This window comes from Chanodichthys erythropterus, chromosome 2 (assembly GCF_024489055.1).
Source record: "Chanodichthys erythropterus isolate Z2021 chromosome 2, ASM2448905v1, whole genome shotgun sequence".
NCBI classification, from domain to species: Eukaryota; Metazoa; Chordata; class Actinopteri; order Cypriniformes; family Xenocyprididae; genus Chanodichthys; species Chanodichthys erythropterus.
Window position 1 is genome coordinate 21,070,038 of NC_090222.1, and position 16,619 is coordinate 21,086,656.

At 38.4% G+C, this 16,619-nt stretch overlaps 1 protein-coding gene across 1 annotated transcript in view; it reads left to right on the forward strand.

The window, feature by feature from the left end:
• The window catches only part of rbms3 (RNA binding motif, single stranded interacting protein), a 179,618-nt gene extending 163,648 nt beyond the window's left edge, over positions 1 to 15,970 (forward strand). Inside the window, exons 11-14 of the mRNA XM_067404704.1 lie at positions 8,301 to 8,411; positions 10,604 to 10,687; positions 10,977 to 11,104; positions 11,949 to 15,970. Of these exons, the coding sequence (XP_067260805.1) occupies positions 8,301 to 8,411; positions 10,604 to 10,687; positions 10,977 to 11,104; positions 11,949 to 11,952 (327 nt within the window). The 3' untranslated portion in view covers positions 11,953 to 15,970. The remainder of the gene's footprint in view (positions 1 to 8,300; positions 8,412 to 10,603; positions 10,688 to 10,976; positions 11,105 to 11,948) is intronic.
• Positions 15,971 to 16,619: the final 649 nt, after the last annotated feature.

Below are 16,619 nucleotides of genomic sequence, written 5' to 3' on the forward strand. Positions count from 1 at the left end.
TGATCGTTTACTTGCCTTCATGGGCAGATCTGTTGTCTTAACTCCATCGGCACAACTTTGTCAACCTGGAGAGACTTTCTTTTCTCTTTCTCACTGCACAAATACACACATACAAACTACCTCTCTTGTGTTCTTTCCCTTAAATCTTATAAGAAGGCAACCCCTCGGCCGAGGTCTGGAAGTCTGCCCACTGTCTCTTTGGCTCTCACCTGATCTTGGATTTACTGTAAGCCAGGGGTCTGCATTCCACCTTGGAAATGGCCAAAGGTAGTCTGGGATCAGGGCTTTTTCTTTGGCATGGCCTGAAAAAAGGCTTCAGTCAGCTGTTTCCAGATCCACAGCAGGCAGACGCAGAGCTTCATACAATCCTGAGCAACACAAGAAGTAAAACAGGGTTATAGAAAAGGAGGCAGATGTCTGTCTGACTAGATAATGATATTCCAGACTTGTTGTGTGTGAGTGTGAGTGTGAGTGTATGTGTATGCATGTGTAGTCGGATAGGAGGTTTGATGATCATGATTATGTTGTGTAAATGTGTTTGTAACCAAACCCTCATATCTAATGATCTGGCAACCCATCAAAAAAGACCTCAGCTGCCTGGGAGAGAGAGAGAGAGAGAGAGAGAGGCAGTGGGAGTCTGTGAGCTGATCTCTGCCTAATTTGAAAATCCTGGAAAGAAAACAAAGGCAGAAGAAATCATGTTTTTTCTTTCTTTTTGTGGGTCCTGCAAAGAGAGAAGGCAAGCAATTAAAAGTGGCTGAGAAAGGGAAGCATTGTTATTGCAGAACAGCGCTGCATTTGGCACCTTGTTACCGTGGAGACACGTGACCATAGCGACCAGAGCCGGCGATGAGGGTTTAAGCAAATCAGCAGACAATGGAAGCGCTCTGAGCTCCCTCTCCGCAGTGCAGCGTGTGTGTGTGTGTGTGTGTTTTTAGTATAGATCAGTACCTTAAGTGCACCTGCTGTTATGACCTGCTGATTATGTTAGGCCATACAGCTGAGTTATGTATTACTATACCAACCAGATGACAGCTGTGTGTGTTCGTGTGTGTGTGTGTGTGTGTGTGTGTGTGTGTGTGTGTGTGTGTGTGTGTGTGTGGGCGGGTGGGCTCAATTGTGTCCTTATCCGGGTTGAGTAAAATTCCGAATTAAGAATTGGCCTCCTTTCAAATCACAAATGTGAATTTGAATTGAATTGACCATGAACCACAGGATACTGAATCGAAATTAAAATTGGAATGACAAGGAGGAATTTACTGAAATGCAATTCAAAAGAAATTCAACAAAGTCACACAAAAAAAGAGTTTTCAGTTTTAATTTAGAACATTATAGGAAATTAAGTATTCATCCCATACAGTCCTTAAATTAAAGCTGCTGACTGAAACTTTTTTTGGTTAAAAATTATCCAAAATCAATTTTTGAGCAAGTACATAACCAGCCAGTGTTCAAAACTATCTCCTTACCTTAGCCCGATTCACAACGGTAAGCTTGTAATAATGTTTTATAATAACATCGTACTGGTGGGTTTCGGCTGGAAATTCGAGCATGCAGCCGTTCGTCTTTGCGTCATTATGTCACGTCTGTGGAAAGAACAAGCTAGGCTTTATGTCATGTGGAGGATGCTACTGGTAGCAGATCATTTATAGCGATTTCTCACAGCAGCTGGAATAATTAAACCTTATTTTGATGGTGGATTGTAATCCAGAAAGGTCCAAATGACAATCATCAGTGAAAACTGGAAATAAACCCGTAGTCAAAAGCAAAAGACTTTGGACTGCGGAGTGGCTACAGGAATTGAAATCTACAGGTAACGCTAATACACACTAAATACACATAGTCACGCAATGCTGATGTTGATAACATTAACAATTTGAGAACAAAGTATAACAATAATAATCATTTACATTGTTTGATGTGATCCAAGCGATTTATGCTTTTTTTTCTCAGTTGGTCAGAACAAAAGTGGCAGATTTGTTACTTACTCCTTCAGAGACATTTCACGGTCAAAATTCTTATTTTGGTCATACTTCCAAGATGTTCAATTTGATACTGAAGTACAGTATCCAGTATTTGACTGACCGCAAACATTAGATTCATCTGCGCTGAGGAGCCGTGCCGATGTACAACCCACGTAAAAATGATGATTCCGCAAATAACTGAAACAAAGAAATAACTTGAATAACTTTTCAAACAAAGATGGCGACAAAGAGGCAAAACTTGCGGACTGCAGCTTTAAATTGTAAATTAATGTTGTAAACACACACACATATATATATATTTTTTTTTTTCCCCAAAACTTTATAAATTAAAATAACTTGCTCCGGCAGATAACCGTACGCAGAATGCGTATATATACGCGGTCGTCTGCTGGAAGCAAGTTATTTGAATTTAAAGTTTTGAAAATGGATATTTTTCTTACAAAAAAAGCATCGCTTTGCTTCAGAAGGCCTTGATTAACCCACTGGAGTCATATACATTGCGTTTTTTTATGGATGGATGCATTATTTTTTCCCAGAAACATGCTGGTTGACCAGTACTAACCAGAATAAACCAGCGAGAAAATGCATGCTGGTTTAAGCTGTTTCAGCAGGGTAGCTGCACAGATGTTGTCAGCAGGGCACACAACAACCAGCAGGCACACACTTACCCACAATGCACCACCCAGAGGGCCATCACTCAACTGTACCTGTTACTTTCCATCTTAGCGTGGAGAAGAATCCCCAGCCGCCCTAACCAAATCACATCCTGGAAATGAACATTAATGAATCAAGACCGCAGTGCATTATGGCAAAGCCGCTTAAAGTGGAACCGCCACGCAAGAGGAGAGAAAAGAAATGAAACGCTTCTCTAAGCCCCCGCTAGTCACGGCCATTTGCAGAAACAAAGAAGCCCATGTCTGAGTAAAGATTTGAGTTTATCTCAGCCCCATCACAGCCCAAGAACGCTCTGTTTGAACGGTGGGAATTGGCGGGGTGTCGTGTGTGTGCGTGAGAAAGAAAAATGCACGGTATATGTTTTTCTTAAGTGTGTTTAAATGGTGGGAATTGGTGGTTATGCCTTGGCACATATTGTTTAAGATTAATATCAAACATCCTCCCTGGCAGCCTGCTTTTTTAAAGCACCGGTACCTGAGAGAGACAAAAAGAGCCACTTCCTTTTCCTGTCTCTATTTAAATGTCTTGGCAAAAAAATCTCTCCTTCCTCTGATGTCACGGGAGATTTCTGCTCGTCCAGCTTTAAAGTGCAGCCATACACATTTTTGGCATCCGGTACTCGAAAACATCAGCTTAGATAAATGTATATTTGATCTGAGGTTGAAAATGAGTATACAAGCTGCTGTTTGAAGAAAGAAATCTCATTGGCTGTCTCAGAAATCTCTCTCAGAATGTCACTCACTTTCCGAATACTCCCCCTCAGGGAAATGAAGGAAAAACACACACGCATGCACATGTACGCACAAGTGCGGCTTTAATCATCTGTCTAAGTCTCACACTGATACGGCTGTAAATTAGAGTGGAGAATTATTCAGCATGGATTTCTTTTTTCTTCGCTCATTATGAAAGCTTGTCGCGGGGCGGGGGAACTGTTAGCTTGAGGCTCTCGCGTCTGAAAGCTAAGACGCAGCAGGCGCTGAGCGGGGCGGCTGAACGGTTTACCTCTGAAAGCTTGAATAGAGACAGAGCGCTTCTGACACCAAGTGCCTGTACAGTTTATTCTTCAAGCGCAGGCAAGCACCAGCACCACCAAGCTGTGCAAGCTGAGAGACAGACTGAAGCTCACGTGTTTGTGTGTGTGGAAAGGCTTTTTTTTTTACTGTTGGCACACTCAGCGAGAATTTGTCTTCAGAAAATGGTACATTTTACCTGGGATAACCAGAGTTCCAGATTCCAGAGTTCCCATACAATACTGGATCATATGTCGTAGCCTACATACAAAATTTGTATGTTTATCAGAACATCTTAGTATTTACTTTTTTCCTCTTTTGAATTTTGAATTGGATTTTTCCCAGCTCAGTCTCATCACAATTATGCTTGAAAAGTTGATCACTGGTGCTCTTCCACAGCTGAAACACTGCATGCAGATTGTCATGACATTGATGAAACACAAATTGAGAAGGGCACTAAGGTGATGCGAGACTGAAGTGACAGTGGGAGGACAAATATAAATGAATGATTTCAATGTTCTAAGACAGTAAACTTCTGCCTAAAAAAATAATAATTAAAAATCATGAATTGTATCCACACACTCGGACAATGATAGAAGAATATTTAGACCAGTGGATGACCATAAATAACTAGCTTGAAACCTTGAAAACCAGCTACAATGTAAATCTAATTGGGTAGTTGGGATAAAGTCAACATGATCTGCTATTCGCAACCCATTTTACTTGCATAATAAAGTGAAGTGACATGTGACATGTGGCCAAGTATGGTGACCCATACTCGGAATTTGTGCTCTGCATTTAACCCATCCAAGTGCACACACACAGCAGTGAACACACACCCGGAGCAGTGGGCAGCCATTGCTGCAGCGCCCGAGGAGCAGTTGGTCTCACCTCAGTCGTGGTATTGAAGGTGGGTAGAGCGCTGGAAATTCACTCCCCTCACCAACAATCCCTGCTGGACCTGAGACTCGAACCCTTTGGGTTACAAGTCCGACTCTCTATCCATTAGGCCACAACTGCATGTTTCAATGTTAATGGGGGGGTCTTGAATTGTCCTCTGAATATTGATTAGATGGTGAAAAGTACCAGAATGGAGCCTTAAGGCCCATTCACACCAAGGCTGTTAACTATAACAATCTAGATATAAGCCGCTTTTCCACCATCAGGCTGAACGGTTCTCAGTATCCACTGGAGCCTGGTACAGCACAATTATAAACCGTTCTTGGCTCGGAATGGACTATATGCACGGGTTACTTCCTGGTTGTAGTTAAGCCAGCTCGAGCACTTCCGGTGAACTGTTAGCTGTTCATACTGTAGTCGTTGTACATCGACAGAAAACCATCTATGGTTGACTTTTTAATGTTGTATTTATATTTTAATGTAGTTATCACATTTACCTAATTTGCCAATAAACCAGTTTTATTGATTGCAATAAAGACGAAGCTATTGGAACTGTTTAAAAATGCCTTGTCTGTAATTAGACACGCACACACATTTTTTCCCAGCACTTCAAATGTTATTTTTAATGTGATGACCACAAACATTATTTGTTCATCCTTCTGAGATTGTCCCCATTGTAAAACCGAACGTTTAAAAATATAGGAAATTTAACATTTGATAGAAAACACTTATCTAAAAATAAAAAAGACAATAATTAGCATTTAAACCACCAGATGGCGGCAAAGTAGCATTTATTTGCGCACATATCAGCCATTTCCTCTAAACGTTTTTCACTTCGTTTTTGACTAAATATTAAACATTATAAAATAACTAGGTTTAAAATACATTTTGTCAATGTGAAGTATGAAATACTCACAAAATCTTATGAAAAACAATAACTTTTATTGTGAATTACACAGAAAGCGAGCACCGTGCTCTCCCTTTGTAATCACAGCAGCTGTCAGTGCAGTGCAAGATCAATGATTTCAGCACACTTGTGAAAACACACATTTATTCAATTAATCTAACTAAAATGCACAATAAAAAATTTAATTTTTGAAGCTTTTTTTTTCACATAAAAGTGTGAAAACTACTGGTCGAATTGAATTTAGCCGAGGAGGAACATTGAGGTACGTCTTTATTTATTTATTTTTTATGCTGTCTTGCGTTTGAATAACTAAATTAATGCTATGCCACACTATTTAAGTGATTATATTCTGATTATAAACTAAGTATTACAGTACTGATGCTCAACACACCAGCAAATGACTGGAAGTTTTCGAGCTGGCTTATATTAATGCGGAAGTTCTAAATAACGCTCCGTGCATATAGTCCATTCTCAGCACCGTTACCTAACCGTTCTGAATCATGCTGGTAGAATCCGTTAAGTGACATCACCACACAAGGATTGGTCACTAGTCTGTTGCCTGGCTACCAGCGTCTCCGTAGCTGGCCATAATCCTCCATAACGCGTTCCTTATTTACATCTCATATCATAAGTAAACCTTTGCGTTACCAAGGCAACGACTGACACTTTTATATTAAATTCCAAAGAGCGACCGTTATCAGCCCCATAGTTTAAAATGAAACCATAACCATACCAGCTGGCCCGGATCGGCGCAGAATGGAGCAGGTACGCAATGAAAACCATTAGGCCCGGCGGTGGAAAAAGCGGCTATAGTTCTAAAAATAAAATAATAGAGTCCACACCACGATAATGGCAAAGAGAAACGCTATCATTGGAATCACTTTTTTTTTTTTTTTTGTCAGCTGATGAACGATAAAAACATTAGCAGCCAATCAGAATCCATCCTACTTTAAAGAGCTTAAGCATTTAAAGTGGAAGATAACAAAACTGCTGCATTTATTTGATCAAAGTACAGTAAAAACTGTAATATTTTTAAATATTATGACTATTTAGAATAACAGGTTTCTATTTTACATATCATGAAAATCTGACTTTTTTTTTCGTGTGCTATAATCGGGTTCCCGGTACATCTACAAACCCAGAAAATGTGAAAAAGGACAACCCAGTAACTTTGTTTTGGTAAGCCTTTCTCTGCAAGCATGTGAAAAAAAAAAAAGAGCTTTCAGATTTCGTTCCCCCTGTGACGTAGGTAGGGGATCTTATCATATTACAGCCCCTTAATCTCCACCTTTTCACACTGTTGAACACAGTTACTGACAATCGTCATTTTGGCTGCGTGAGATTCTCCAGCTTTGTTGTTGATGAGCAACCAAAATTGGAGGTGTTAAAGCTCCACCCTCTTTTGTAAAACAGGGAGGGTGCAGCAGCTCATTTGCATTTAAAGGGACACACACAAAAATGGCGTGTTTTTGCTCACACCCAAATTGGAGCAGATTTGACAAGTTATAATAAATGATTTGTGGGGTATTTTCAGCTGAAACTTCACAGACACACTCTGGGGACACCAGAGATTTATATTACATCTTGTGAAAAGGAGCATAATAGGTCCCCTTTAATATATTTTAAAATGTAATTTATTCCTGTGATGGCAAAGCTGAATTTTCAGCATCATTACTCCAGTCTTCGGTGTCACAAAAATCATAAAAATCTTTCTAATATGCTGATTTGCTGCTCAAGAAACTTTTTTTTTTTCAAGATTCTTTGATGAATAGAATTAATTTGAATGGAATTTTTTTATAACATTATAAATCTCTTTACTGTCACTTTTGATCAATTTAATGCGTCTTGGCTGGATAAAAGTATTAATTCTTAAAAAAAAAAAAAAAAAGTACCAACCCCAAACTTTTGCAAGGTTACTCATGTAAGATTAATGAAGACAACATTTTTTCTTCAGAACAAAATGCTCTGATGAATCGTTCACAAAAAGGTCAGGAATGTGCAATAACACCACTGACAGTAAATAGGGTTCATTTTGATTTCATGTTGACTTTTAAAGACCTCTGCAGACAGGACAGATGAATTTAAACTCCAGTTAAGCATTTTGCTATTTTGGGCAAGTGATTCTGAACTAATAAGAGTCTTAAACACAGCACTACTAACAGGAAAGAGTCCTTCACATAACTGTTACCAGAGTTGTACACCGCACAATGGTTTCTCATCATCCTTTGCCAAAGCATCTGAGAAGAATTGAACTTTCTGACAAACTGTTTGATGGAGGGTCTCCTCGGAAAGATTAATCCTAATCAAGTTGGCATGTGAGAATGAGCGTGTGCATACGTCTCTGGCCTAGTTTTGCTGAAGCGGTCATGTGACAGCATCAGATGATAGCTCAGGTCAGCGGTTACAAATCGCAGCCGTTTTCTCTCTCTCTCTCTTGTCTGTTCCTCACATGTGTTAGCACTCTCATCCCAGCGTGCCTGAAACGTAAACACACCCGCAGTGTGGAGCAGCTCTGCTGTTAAGTGAGCGATGCATCATCTCTGCAGAAGTATGCATGACTTGCATTTGGATCACATTATTTCACTTGTTGAAGTGGAACAGCTCATGTCTGGCCCTCATAATAGGGCCCAGCTGTGGCCTTACAGTGATGAGATGAGTGAAAAAAGGAGAGAGGTTTTTTTGTTGAGAGCATGACTGCGTGATCAGCGCGTTGACGCTAATGAAGTCGTCTAGATGTATTGTTGAATGGTTGCTCATTTCCTCCCCCGTCCTTCACGCGGTTTGACCTGTAACAGTCTGTGTTTGTACATGTGTGTCCTCTCGTAGGGTGCTGTGATAACGCCAGCCATGGACCACACCATCTCCATGCAGCCCGCTAACATGATGGGACCCCTAACCCAGCAGATGAACCACATGTCCCTGGGTACCACTGGCACTGTGAGTGTGTCCGCTGTCTCTGTTCACCTTCAGCTGCTCTGAATCACAGAGGAGCAAAGGAAGAAAGCTAAACTCTAATTAAAAGTATGCAAACTGTTATGAAAAAAGAACAAGCAAGTCAAGCTCTACCCAGGAGAGTAAATAAAATATGGATACTGTGTCAATATTGTACTCAATTAAAAGTATCTAGCCAAAAATGTACCCGAGTGAAAATAAATAAGGCTTCCACATTGATTTGTACATTAAGTATTTCGAAGTAAAAGGCAATTAAAAAGGTAAAACTTTTTTCTTAGCTTTTGAAATTAATCAAGAGAACTAAGACCAATATCCTGAAACCTTTTAGCTGACATTGTTAAATGTTAAACAGCCAAACCTGATTTTATACATGAATAAAGTTGTTTGTCGAACTTAAAGGTGTGGTATCACAGACAGGGCTTAGATTAAGCCAGGATTAGGCCTTAGCTCAAGTAGAACATTTAAGTAGCTTTTATAAACATGCCTTATTTTAAGATATGTCAGTGCAAGTTGCTTTCAGTTAAAACAGCTCAAACAGGGCTTCAGCCTTGTCTGTGATACTGGGGGAAAGAAAACTAAAAGTTTTTGGTATTGGAAATAAAGCTGAAAAAATATTACATGAAAAATGTATGAAAATTACAAATGTTGGCTTGCAACCAACTGAAATAAGTTAAAGTTGAAGTGCTAAAATTACTTAAACTGAAATAAAAAATAATGATAATGACAAAATCACATAAAATTACTAAAACAAAAATTCAAAATATTAAATATACTATATACCATAATAGTATATAAATAATATACTAAAAAAAAGCTGGTTTGTAGTCTGATCGCTGACCATGTTTGCACTCAAGTACATATTCAACATCGGTTTTAATTAAGCATTAATTTAGATTTAGACTCTATATTGTATGTTGTGGTAATTTTTTGAAATTTACCTTATACATTGATTTGTACCTTCTCCCATGAATTGATTTCACTGGGTGAAGGTATAAAGGCCCCGATATACTTTCAGCAGAATCGAAGAACGAACTGATGTGACTTCATTTCGAACAAAATCAGGCCAAAATGAATTTCGTTTGGAGTTCCAGCTTGCCAAAACAAACTTTTTCAGAAAAGTTCACTCTGGCTGGTAAACTACCATTGGACCATGGTGATTACATAAAACGTAGATGTGCGCAGAGGCTCTGCTTTCTTTCACTATGAAATCTTTTCTATTTAATTTGTCCACATGAGTCCTTCGAGGTCAGACTTCCATGAATGAAAACATGAACACACTGGAGAGCAGCTTTATAGTAGAAAATGAAGTACTGATAAAACGAGACACTGACACTGTTTTGCATGTTTAATACGGCAAAGCTTTTGATTTTAAGCAATCTATTGTATAAAGTGCTATATAAAATAAACATGACGTGACTTTACTAGAGTGCCGAATTGCAGAGTTCATGCAAACATATCCACGTTGCTATGAACAGATGATTTTCTTATGCTTTATTAAAAATGCTTGCTGTTTTCTTAATTTTGTTGTGTTTTTTTGTTATTGAGAGGAAAGCGCGTTGCACATATTTACATATTCATCTCCGCTCTCTGCGGTGTGAGTGGCGCCAGATGTTCGCTAATAGTATATCACTGTTCACGTATTTCAAACTTCGTTTTACCTCTAAGCAAAGAAAGAAAAAGAACTTTGCAGCAAGTGTATCACAGCCTTAATTCAACAGCCCGAAAAACATGTTTGGTATCGTTCATCATTCATCTCAATGAGATTCTACATGGAGCCCCTAAAGAGACATGGTGATGAAGAAAAAAATGATGGGAGGAAAAATTACACTTCAGTGTTTACCCTAAAATTTTTGCATCCCTCACATCTCATATTTTTTCCATCACCATGTTCCTTTAGGGCTCTGTATGTTTGTTGTGGTTACTTGGCGAATTAGCTTTTGATGTATAAGTGCCACCAGTTTCACTGTAATATGCAGTAGCAACTCCACACACGTGATGCATAACTTAAATCTGATTGGGTGGTGAGTTTTCTCATCAGACAAAAAACTAAAATCCTGCACTTTAGAAAAAAATTAAATTAGCATTGGAAAAATGTATGTTAACAACGTGAATAGGTCCGTAGGAATGCTTTGTTTGCTGTGTGTGTGAATGTACCTTCTGTGTATGTTTTGCTGCAGTACATGACTGCGGCTGCTGCTCCTATGCAGGGGACCTACATTCCCCAGTACACTGCGGTGCCTGCCTCAGCTGTCTCCGTGGAGGTGAGTTTCTGGGTGACTGAAAATCCATTCACTGGTCCAACTGATTAGATGAGCGCTGCTAATTGAAAACATAGAGATCAGTTGCCTCAGGCCAAAATCCACCCGCAAATTCCTTAGTGCCTTTTGTTCCAGCTTTACAAAGCCTGACTCCAGTCTGGAGCGTCTTAAAGTTCAATACTGTCTGAGTACCAAACACAGCCCTAAGGCCTTTTTTTTTTTTTGGAGGTTAAAAGGTATATTTGTTTTTTGTGAGGAGGCATCCTGTAATTATGACATCATATCCTTCCAGGGAGTGGTGACGGAGGCTTCTCCACAGAGTGTTCCACCCTCGTCGCAGGATGCTAGCGGACAGCAACAGCCTCTGGGCGTGGACAACACCAGCGATCACGCGCCCACCTACTCTTTTCAGCCCGCTAAGTGAGTTTGAGAGACACTTCACATTGATAAGATGTATAGGAGACAAAGTATCTTGTTCCCTTATGCTTGATTCACCAAGCACACAATGTTTTTACAACATTGCATTTTGGTTGCAGTTGGGAAAATTTTATACAGAAATCATATGTGTATTGTTTAAAAAATATATTGCAACGAAACCTAAATGACCAGAAATAAACATCCCCATTTTTTGAAAGAAATGAATGCTTTTATTCAGCAAGGAAGTATTAAATTCATCAAAAGTTAAAGACATTTATCATTTTATTTCTAATTCAAATAAATGTTGTTTCTATTAAAATAGAAAAACCTGTTAATTTAAATTGTACTAATTTTTCACAGTGTTACTGTTTTTGCTGTATTTTTGATCAAATAAATGCAGCATAAGACACTTTCTAACTCCTAACTTTTGGACAGTAGTGTATAAGAAAGGTTCCAAATACATCTCATTTAATTTTATAAAATATTTTGCAAACATTGCAACATTTGTAGAGCAATTTATTTAGATTTGAACATAGTCTGTGCATAAGAATATTATGGTTCCTAAAATGTTTCAATGCTAGCATCTTAATAAAATTTCTGAAAAAAACATGCATGTTTTACACTACCAAATTGTTGTATTAATTATGTAGGATAAAAACGGCATCATAAAATTTTTATGACTTAAAAATACAGCTATGCTGGAGATCAAGCTGAATTATGATATGGTGTTATATTTAGGTCAATAAATGCTGTTATTGGGACATCAGGACTAAGTGATGATCCATCAATAAACCTTGAATTGTATACAGTATGCTTTTCAAACTCTCTCGTTTTCTCATTGGTTCAGATAACCAGAGGAGAAGTGGGGCGTTGAGGTGACTGCGTTGCCTTGAGACTGGGGGACTGCAACGAGGGAACATTGAAGACAGAGCGCAAGAGATAGGAAAACACGTTTGTGTCTACTTTTGCACAAGCATCTTAAAAAAAAAAACAACAACAAACAATTTATTTAACACCTGGCCCACACCGGAGGACCTTTGGAGAACTCAGAACCAGACAGTAAACGAGAGAAATGCAGTCTGGGAGATCGAGCCTACTGTTAATCGGCTACCCGAAAAACTTTACCTTCATGAAGTGAACGAATTCAAACAAGTACAAGTTTTCCTATTCTTTTTTTGAATGTGCAGGTAGGTTTTCAGAAACAGTGGGTTTTTCTATTAGACGAGGAAGCACGTTCTTGTAAAACAATGAGAGAAGGAGCAAAAGAAGTCTTCCTCGGATTCTAAGCTACTATTACTTTTCTTTTTTTATGAGTTAGATTTTAGTTTTCTAGAGAAGATTAATGTTTTTTCATCTTTGTTGCCTTAATTTCGAGAAACATCTAAGACTTTTTCCTGTTTGAACTGAACAGACTGACGAATGCAGTGAAAATGACCTGACAAAGAAAGGAAAATTACCTGTATAAAGCATAGAAAGAAAGAGAGAGGTCTCCTTGAGACGTTTTAAATTATCAGTGGTGACTATGTGTTTAAAAGAGAGGACAGACAAAAAAAATATTGTGGTCATGATGATGATGATGATTAAACAGAGTTGCATTTTTTTAGAAACAGAGGAAAAAAATGTTAATCCACTGCATCATGGGAAATGCAGTTTATTGTGTAGTGCAGATCATTTTTAATGGCATTATTGTTTTTATCTGCAATATTTTTTATGAGCTTTAAGGTGTTTTTAGCCTGCTTTGCTTGTTTCATTGCGGAAAAAAGAAAACGAAAACAGTCAAAAAAATGGCAGCGCAAATCTACATAGATAAAAGCTTATGGATTAAATCAAAATGAAAAAAAAGCAAATGTGTGCAAAAAGCAATAGTAATAGGAAATTGTTGACAATTTCTTTAGTCTTTCTTAGCTGTGGATCAAATGCAGCCCATGGATGGCATATTTTATACCAAAGATGAAGAAACCCCCCCTCAAGACAGTGGAGTGGATCAATTTTTTAGTTTCTTTTTTTCTATTTGAGATGTTTTGGCATATTAATTTTGTTTCAGAAGTATCCGTTTGACCTTGACGGCCAAATTGGTACTTTAGGGTTTAAACTTCCTTCCACTGTTGCAGAATCTATGTCAATCGTTCAGTTCAGAGGCAGAAAACCACCATCACTGATTCTCATGAGTGTGATCTCCCCACCAGAGGGCGTCAGAGAGCGGCTGAACCATCAATCATCTCGTGTCTGCCCGGCTGAATGAACTATACCTCTATCGCTGCACCTCCCAGTCGACGACCGATGGGTCGGTCGCCATTAAACACGTCGCACGTCCGTTCAGTTCGAGCTTTCTCACAAAGAAGGCACTTTTCATCATTTCAACTTAACAGGAAGGTATCAAAGCACTCACTAGTGTATATTTAAACTCTGTGTACAGATCACTACCTCATTGAAAGCAATTTTACCATGAGGAAACACAGGAGGATGTGTTGCAGGTCATAAAACACAAGCTTTGCTTCAGGGGCACTGAGAAACATTTGCAATTAGCAGCATTAGCATGACACGTTGTTCTGAGCACCTCCGTCTTTCTCTGTAGATGTGTTTGCGATCGAAACGCCTCATATTATATGCAAAGTTTCTTTAATCAACCAGATGCCATAGGAAATCTCTCGTGAAAATAACACTCTTTACTTGAAAAACAAAGGCTCTGTCCCAAAGCCCTTGCGGTTGCTTTAAAGTCCATATTTTGGTGACGTAATGCAGTTAGTAATACGTAGTAGTAACCCTTAAATGTCAAATTGCAAGATAGCAAATACACATCCAGTTTGTTATTTGGGACAGGGCCTAAGGTGCCCATCATCATGGGATTCGGCGGTTGCTCAGGTGCCTTGACAGCTCGGAATTAGACATCTCGACTTTCCATATCTGAAATCTGCTTTCATTTTATCAGGCTGCCCATTCCAGAGGGGGGAAACTAGCTAACAGAAGAGTAGAAAGGGGTAACATCTCATATATTAATATAAAAAACAAGGCTGCTGTCCTTTATTTACCATGAAGTAGATGTTTTTTTGATGCGGTCTGATAGTATAGAACTCTATAGAGCACTACAGTGATGATGTATTTTTGTAGGCCAACCCGAAAGTTAGCATTACCCTTGTTTCTATGACAAAAAAAATTGTATTTTTCCATTGGCTTTCCATTGGCCAACAAAAGTCTTACACATTTCATGATAATCATGATAATCTTCACAAATGAACACAACTTTTATGAATTCCGAAGCGTAAATACAATCGCAACAAGTAAAAAGCTAAATGTACTGTAGGCTATAAACAAACTACACCACAGTCACTTTACTTAAACATCACCACCATTAAACTTTTGACAACAATTTCAGTCTTTATTTAAAAATAACATTTTCCCTTAAAGTTTAAGTTATAATAGTTTGCAAAAGCCAAATTATAAACGCAATGTGGGTGTAAAAGCGGTCCCATTTAGCCACTTGTTAGCAACTGCCGTTTGGAAGACAAGTGAAAGCTTCTTCTTTTTTAAATCACAAAAAGGGTCTTAGTGATATATTTTAAGTAGTAGAATAAATTGTGAAAATATATTAAGCTTGACCCATTCATAAAACTGGTTGAACCGGAAGTGCTAAAATGCTAACTCGTTTCTGGGTTTCTGGCCTACAAAAATACATCATCCCTGGTGAATTATGGACTGTCTTTGCTGCCTTCATGGTCGTACGGCTCATAAATACACCTCCTAGTTTTACAGTCGGGTAATTAGAGTTGTCGAGGTGCTCTGGGAATAAATTCACCTGTCATTGAAGGGCCAACAAGAGTCATCAAGATCATTTTGATTTCTTCATGAACTCTGGTCTTTTATTCCTATAACATGACCTCTATACAACTACATAGTAATCTCAATTAGCCACTAGGGGACAGTATTAAAGCAGAGTTGGTGTACTTTATCCTCTGTGATGACCATTGCAGTGAGCTATGAGACAAGTTCACACTGTGGATTAAACCCATGCCAAGTTCACAATGACCAAGTCAGCACTGCTTCGACAAGCTTTTCATTTTTAACCTGTTTAATCAAAAAAAGAAAAAAAGGAAAAAAAGTCACTGTGTTTTGTGTCTGTCATCCACTGTCTTCTTGGAGAGTTCTTTTTATCATGTGCTCGCTGCTATCAAGCATTCAGTATTTAAGGGGTCAGGGCCTTGGGGATGGAGAGAAAACTCGGGCTGGTGTCTCATTTGAGAGTTGTGTGATGCCGTTGAATGCGTTATACACTCTGCAGCCTTCATGCTTTTCATTAAAGAGTGAATAAATGTGTCGGGTTAAGCTGAAGGCTTTGCTAACTGTAGGATGGAGTTCTCATCCCAACTGTAATTTAGTAAGCTAAACACCTTCTATCCACTCGAAGGTTTTCGCTGGCTCCTATTCATTGGATGTGAGGTCCAAGCCATGCATTTTTTTATCTGTACATCTGATTGGCTGTCACGGTTGAGGTCATTGAATGACAAAATGTTCGTTCGTTCGTTGGACTGTCACGAAACAGCGTACTACATTCAACCAAATTCAACACAAACGGCAAAACCTCAATTAGACACTAACGTACTGACAGATGAAATAGAGAAATATTTATGGAAATGTTTTTTTTTTTTTTTTTTTTGTACAGGTGTTGAAATATGAAAGCGGAACAGTTTTACGATGCTATGATGATTTTTTGAGTTGCTTCACTTTCTTGCCTCCCATGTGCTCGAGCTGTGATCCTGAGAGTGTCTGTAGACCAGTGGATGTTAGGTTTAAACTTCTGTTTATTTTGTTTTCTTTTGATGAAGCTTTCAATAAAAAAATCTACAAAATCACGCCAATTTTTGATTCTGGTTGAGGTTTTCTTTTTGTGACTTTTCATGCTGTTTGTTTCATGCTGTTATAGCTGTTGCTGCACATTAAGCTGAGAGAGGAAATGTTTTACATCGGGATAAAAAGCAGGTCTCTAGATGCGACAAGTAAATAATTTGAATTCTAGTCTGTGTGCATACCAGTGTCCTTGTACGGGATGAGTACAGCACGTGATGCCGCTGAGCTGGGATCTCCGATTCACAAATAAATTACTTTTTAAATCAAAAAGATTCACAAAACAGCCTCAAACTCACCATAAAACCATAAAAATTCCATTACTTTAAATAAAATAAACATTAACTGAAATGGTTTTTTTTGGGGTTTTTTTCATCTAGTTGCACAGGCATCATTTCTCATTTTCATTTAGTTTAATTTGATGTACTAAAATAACTAAAACTGAAATTAAAATAAAAACTATTTTTTTAAAAAATGACTAAATTACTAAAACATTTTAAAATTACTAAAACTGTTTAAAAACAAAAACAAAATGTAAAAGGAAAAAGTAATTCCGAATATTAATAAAAAAAAAATTAACGGGTCAGCGACAATAGCCTCGTGGGCAGCGCGCCGACATATAAAGCGGTTGTGTTTTGGGCGTCACGATTTTGAGTTCCGGCTCGTGGACCATTACCAT